The 7,061-nt window shown below is 30.1% G+C and overlaps 1 protein-coding gene across 3 annotated transcripts in view; it reads left to right on the plus strand.

Moving 5' to 3' along the window:
* Positions 1 to 7,061, plus strand: part of LOC106467941 (transcription initiation factor TFIID subunit 1-like) — a 99,490-nt gene that overhangs the window by 20,904 nt on the left and 71,525 nt on the right. For 2 of the 3 annotated variants that reach the window (XM_013928327.2, XM_022396172.1), the window contains exons 6-8: positions 597 to 684; positions 2,855 to 2,956; positions 3,805 to 3,914. In XM_013928327.2, coding sequence (XP_013783781.1) covers positions 597 to 684; positions 2,855 to 2,956; positions 3,805 to 3,914 — 300 coding nt within the window. The remainder of the gene's footprint in view (positions 1 to 596; positions 685 to 2,854; positions 2,957 to 3,804; positions 3,915 to 7,061) is intronic. The other variant, XM_022396171.1, reaches the window with a different exon arrangement.

Here is a 7,061-nt window from a genome sequence, read left to right on the forward strand (position 1 = left end):
GGATTATTGTACATAGATGAAGTGATGCATGAGGCATTACTACTTTAGGGATTATTGTACATAGATGAAGTGATGCATGAGGCATTACTACTTTAGGGATTATTGTACATAGATGAATTGATGCATGAGGCATTACTACTTTAGGGATTATTGTACATAGATGAAGTGATACATGAGGTATTGACTCTTTGACTGGGTACGTATTTCACTTTCAGTTGGATCTATAGAGTTATGAGTAGTATATTGTGATGAGGCTTTATTTTTTGGCTGGCAAGTTTTTTGCACTTTATATTGTTTACAGTTTAATTATAGCACCTGTAATTAGCATCATGATGACTGGTGAACTAGTGGATTGGTGCGGAAATAATTAGCATTTTTATACAAGTTGTTTAAAACTGCAACTTGGCTAAAAGTGAATATCTTTTTAAAGGACAATTTAAGAAAAGTATAAATATGATTGAATTATTACAGGAGCCAGGAGAAAATTTTTAAAACACAAGACTAAATTTACTATCTTATTGCAGAATTGCTGTTTGTAACTTGTCACTGTGATTATAATGTTTCCACTGGAGTATGAGAGTATTTTACTTTTCTAGGTTATGGCCAAAATTAATAGTAAAAATAATGCAGCAGGATGGGTCCCATCAAACTCCAACAGGACAGCTTCAGCATTTAGCCAACAGAGTAAGTTTTCTTAAAGTGTTCTTTCTCATCATTATGCTTTCAGTGGAGTCATTCAGCTCACTATACCTATTGCTTTATAATAACCATCACACAGTGACTGTAGAAGAAAATGAAACTAAATCTTTACAATGATACAACAATATAAATTCTAACCAAAGTGTGTACTGTTGTGAACTGAGGTTAATTTATAGTGAAATTTAACATTGGGAAGTATACAAAGGCTGCCAGTTATTAGATGGTTGTCACTTTACATATCATTGTGAAATATACAAATGCTGTTGGTTACTAGATGGTTGTCATTTCACATATCATTGTAAAGTATACAAAGGCTACTGGTTAGTAGATGGTCATTGTTTTACATATCATTGTGATCTACACAAAGGCTAGAGGTTAGTAATGGTTGTTGTTTTACATATCATTGTGAAGTATTCAAAGGCTACTGGATAGTAAATGGTTGTTATTTTATATATTATGAAGTATACAAAAGCTTCTGGTTACTAATGGTTGTTGTTTTACATATTGTGAAGTAAAGAATGACTGCTGATTACTAATAGTCATTGTTTTACATATCATTGTACAATGATATGTAAAACATCGACCATCTACTAACAGGTAGCCTTTGAATACTTCACAATGATCAGTAAAACAACGACCATCTACTAACCAGTAGCCTTTGTATACTTCACAATGATCTGTAAAACAACGACCATCTACTAACCAGTAGCCTTTGCATACTTCAAAACAATACATAAAATAACAACCATTACTAAACAGTAGCCTTTCTAAACTTCACAATGATATGTAAACCAACATCCATCTAGTAACCAGCAGCCTTTGTATACTTCACAATGATATGTAAAACAAGGACCATTAGTAATGATTAGCCTATGCATACTTCAAAGTATTCAAAGGCTACTGGTTAGTAGATGGTCATTGTTTTACAGATCATTTTAGAGTATATAAAGGCTATTGGTTAGTAGATGGTCATTGTTTTACAGATCATTTTAGAGTATACAAAGGCTACTGGTTAGTAGATGGTCGTTGTTTTACAGATCATTTTAGATTATATAAAGGCTATTGGTTAGTAGATGGTCGTTGTTTTACTAATCATTGTGAAGTATTCAAAGGCTACTGGTTAGTAGATGGTCGTTGTTTTACAGATCATTTTAGAGTATATAAAGGCTATTGGTTAGTAGATGGTTTTTGTTTTACTGATCATTGTAAAGTATTCAAAGGCTACTGGTTAGTAGATGGTCGTTGTTTTACAGATCGTTGTAAAGTATTCAAAGGCTACTGGTTAGTAGATGGTTATTGTTTTACAGATCATTTTAGAGTATATAAAGGCTACTGGTTAATAGATGGTTGTTGTTTTACAGATCATAGTAAAGTATTCAAAGGCTACTGGTTAGTAGATGGTCATTGTTTTACAGATCATTTTAGAGTATATAAAGGCTACTGGTTAGTAGATGGTCATTGTTTTACAGATCATTTTAGAGTATATAAAGGCTGCTGGTTAGTAGATGGTCATTGTTTTACAAATCATTTTAGAGTATATAAAGGCTATTGGTTAGTAGATGGTCATTGTTTTACAGATCATTCTAGAGTATATAAAGGCTACTGGTTAGTAGATGGTCATTGTTTTACAGATCATTTTAGAGTATATAAAGGCTATTGGTTAGTAGATGGTCATTGTTTTACAGATCATTTTAGAGTATATAAAGGCTATTGGTTAGTAGATGGTCATTGTTTTACAGATCATTTTAGAGTATATAAAGGCTATTGGTTAGCTTTTTTGTTTAACATGGTAGAAGATAATTATAGCCTTGGTTGAAGTAGAAAACAATATCTTAATATATGAATATATGTTTGGTCTATATTTGCTAATTTCCGTTTCAAATTTTTTGCCATTAGTAGGCTTGTTGTAGAGGACACTGAAACTTAGGTAGTCAAGGGAAATCAACTTACTACTTATTCATTTGGCTTTTTCACCAAAAGTAGATAATTTTAGGAAAAATTAGTTAAAATTGTGTTGGTAGTATGCATCTCTCTCTGTACCTACAACATAATATCAATGCAGTATTGCCAGTTTACTTATTTTATACGGGACTAAAAATGTTGGCTTTACTTTAGTGTGAATATATATTTATAACCTAAGATGTTCATTCCATAGCCAAGAATGTGACAAGTTCTGCTGGTAGTGGTACAACCCAGAAACAAGGATCTCAATCAAGTTCTAAAAGTTCAATCAAAGGAAATCAACAAAACTTCAATAGTAAGCATAGTTAATTTTTTAAACTTTTTCCATACATGAAAAGAGTTTATTTACCTATAAAAATAGCTTCTACATTTTGTTTTACACAGAATATTATTTTCTCATAACATAAGTCAGTCCAGTTTCCTTTATTTTAAATGTATTTCCTTGATTGTTTTCAATATTGCCATGAAAAAAGTAAAAATCAAGCTTCTTGAAATGACCAGTTTTTATATTAACTGATCTGTGCTTCTGATCACTGAAACATGAAGTGACAAAATTCTAATGGGTACTGATCATCTTAGCAGTTTGTATGTTAACTGATCTGTAATTTTGATCACTGGAATGTGAATTAATGTAACAAAATTCCAGTTTTTATTGATCTTCCTAGCAATAAAAAAATGTGATTATCTAGTGCACCATAGTGGCCTAGAATGCATCAAAAAGCATGTAGACCCCTCTGTCTCTCAAGAAAAGATATTATCTTATAGTGTATCTTTGTGCAATGTTCCTTGTGTTGGATTATACTTGTAGTTTGACTTCAGAGTTGCATGGATGTTCTACTAGTTACTTTTTTGTACATACATATATATATACTAATTATATGCTTTTGGGCCCAAAGAAAATAGAATAAATTAATTACATTGCTTCTTTCATGTAATTTCTTTTTTTACAAATTTTTGTTACAACAGACTGCATATAACTTAACTGATATTTTGTGTTTTGTTGGCACATTAACATACCTAAATAAAGTAAAATTGTTTCTTTAGTATATTTTCTTAAAGTTTATGTTTCAGTTAGTAAAGATTTAGAAGAACTTGAAGGATGAAATAGTTATAACTTTTGTATTTGTGTGTGTTTGGATTCAGAAGTAGATGGATCTGAAGAGAGGGAAGATACTGGTTACTCAATATTTCCCGTAGAGAATGAAGAGTTAGTATATGGTAGTTGGGAAGATGATGTGATCTGGGATGCACAGGTAATTCTCAATATTGTTACAAAAAATAATGGTAGTTGTTTAAATAGATGGTTTATCATTGTTGCTTTCATCACATTATTACTGAAAAAGAACTTTTCTCTATTCTTTTTCTGGTAATTGTTACAAGATATAGTTTATCATTGTTGTTTTCTGGAGTTACCAAAAAGTAGTTTGTCTCTTTCTGGTAATTGTTACATGATACAGTTTATCATTCGTTGCTTTCTTCATGTTGTTTCTAAACAAACTTTTTTCTTTCTTTCTTACATTAGTTACATGATATGGTTTATCATTTATTGTTTTCTTCATGTTGTTACCAAAAGGCATTTTTTTTTCTTTCCTGTTTCTTGTAGTTGCTACAAAATATGTTTTATCTTTTGTTAATGCTAACAAACAATATTTAAGATCTTTTCAAATTATTTAATTTTACACTCTTAAAATTTGTTTTTCCTGGAAATATTATTGCATAATGGATACCATTAGAAAATTATTGAAAGCCTAACCAGAATATTTCTAAACAAAGTATTTAAAACTCCCATAAAAATGTTCACAGTAGATAAATGCCCAGTTTCATTGACTATTCCATACCTAGGACAACAAAGTATTGTACTTTCTAAACAACTTAAGTTTTTAATAAGAATGCTCTATCCACAGGCCAAACTGAAAATCATTTTCAAACTGTCTTTTAGATTGAAATGTAGGTAGACAACCTTTTTAATCTTAGATTGTCTATAAATACATGTGGTGACTGCATGACATTTTGCTGTTCACGAGCATGTGGGAATATCACTTAGGCCAGATAACATCCTTCTAACTCTTAATTTTATGGAAGTGTACCCAAGTAACCTCTTGTGTAAGTAACAAAACAACACAAGTATAAAAAAAAAACTTTTTTCAACTTATAGGTTTGAGATTTCATTTGCATAACCCCTAGAACCTCCAAAGTGAATATCAAAGGTTCTTTTTAATTTAAGTTAATTGATTATATATATATTTCCACTTTCTCTATGACATTACTAACTGTAGCTATTATCATCAGCTTATACTATATAGTCTATAGTACATTACAATCAAATGTTTAAAATTAAGACAAAGGAAAATTTATATACCTTTTAAGATTTCGTGAAATAATCTTAAAGCATCTTTTTTTCCTTGTCTTTACATTTTCACATATAATTTATTTCAATTATTTATTATCCTTTCCTGTCCTTTAGCACTGTTATTTATTACAACACACGTCAGTGGGTGTCCCCATCCAGTATTACTCTATAGTGGGCAGAGAAACTTTAGCTCTCGGGAGAACTTGGTGGCATTCATGTATTACACTATCCCTTGTGAATTAAACACATATTGGCTCATATAAAGAAAATTATTAAACCTTTCAAATATGCATCTTAAAACATAAATAACACATAATTAAGTAAAATATAAAATTGAAACCTGAATACAATGCAACTTTCTAACTAACTAACATATTTCAAGGTGAGAAATAATGCTAAAATAGCAGGGACAAAGCAGCAACAATACTAAGAACGGTTTGACTATATAATTCTTCGTGCCAATTTTATAATAACAGTTGTGAGAACATACTTCAAAAATTACTCTTCCCATTGGTTACAACCAAGTATAATTGGCTGAGAAATCGCAACTCTAAATGTACAAACTGTGCGTGGCATTTGTCAATAGTTTGGAGAAGGTTATTTCTTCTTTCTCTGAATGTGCTCTATTGAACTTGAAAGAAGAATATGTAAACAGAGCAATTAACCTAGATTCTTTCTGTATGTGGAAGGTTAGTGTGAGTCAAGAACTGTTCAAACTACAAAGACACAAATTTAACATTTTCTGAACTTACAGAGCACAAGAGAATAAAACAAAATAATAAAATTTTTCTTTAAGGTTTCTTTAACCCTATTGCCCCAAGTATCCATTACTGCACATAACACAAAGTTTTAGTGTCTTACATTCAAAATTTTATTAAACTACTTTTTGTTTATGTTATACCAATTAGAATAGCATAAAATCTTAGGTAATAATTTTTTAATATAATATTTAATATTAATAATATTTTTTTTTAAATAATCATATTTTAATAGTATATAAGTTTTAAGCTCTTAATATTACAAGGGAATAATAAAAAAAAATCCTGAATTTCCACTAGTGTGACCCACTTGACACATTTTCTCTTAGCATGTCATCATCCCTATTTTATCCATCACCCCTCGAAAATGTACAAAACTAAACATAAATTACTCTTTATAAAATAGTTATTGTTCAGACAAACCATAATTTTTAGTCTTGTATTTTGTTTGGTTACAGAGCTATTGAATAGAAAATCAGACCCTCTTGCCACACCCACCTTTTACATCCTCTCTTTCACAAATCGTTGATAGTTCCTTCTTACGTTTCATTATATATTACCTATAACCAATAGAAAGTCAAGGTTTTCATGTATCAAATGACGTACTGTATAACATTGTATTCTGAACACTTAGATGTCAATTTTACTCAGAGTACCAACATCTTTCCTGTGAGAAAGTTAACGACTAGTTTGGATGAATTTGTAACAACTCTTGTCGCACAATTAGAAAGCCAAGAAAATTTTGAGAGGAAAGTGAATTTGTCTCCTTTTTGCATGTTATTAGTCTGTATTCTTTGGTTCATTATTTAATTAAATAAAAATTATTAAGTGTGTCACTATCTATAGTATAAAAAAATTAGGGTTAACTCTCTTCAAAACCTGACTGCAAGAAAAAAAGATTAGGTAAGTACTTTATTTCTTGTTTTTCACATTTATTATTTATTTATTATTGTAAAAGTATCTAAAATCTAAAAATATGGATCTTTTTACATTAATTAAGACTAGATTAGGTAAAATAAGTAATAATAAGAATATAATCAAAATGGTTCATGAGGTATGCACGCGAGCAGCTCGTGGGTAATGTAATTCAATAGCGTACCGTGAGTTGCACGTTCTTCGAGTGATTTACAACTTATAATGGCACGGATAGTAGTTAGACATGGTTCAAAGGGCAATAAAACAATAACATTTATTATAAATAGATTTATAATGTTACAAATTTATAGCTACTTAGGATAAATTAATGTAGTTTCATGTTACAATTTAAAGTCATTCTTGAAAGAAAAAAGGTT

Source organism: Limulus polyphemus, unplaced genomic scaffold, assembly GCF_000517525.1.
Source record: "Limulus polyphemus unplaced genomic scaffold, Limulus_polyphemus-2.1.2 Scaffold2805, whole genome shotgun sequence".
Lineage (NCBI taxonomy): Eukaryota > Metazoa > Arthropoda > Merostomata > Xiphosura > Limulidae > Limulus > Limulus polyphemus.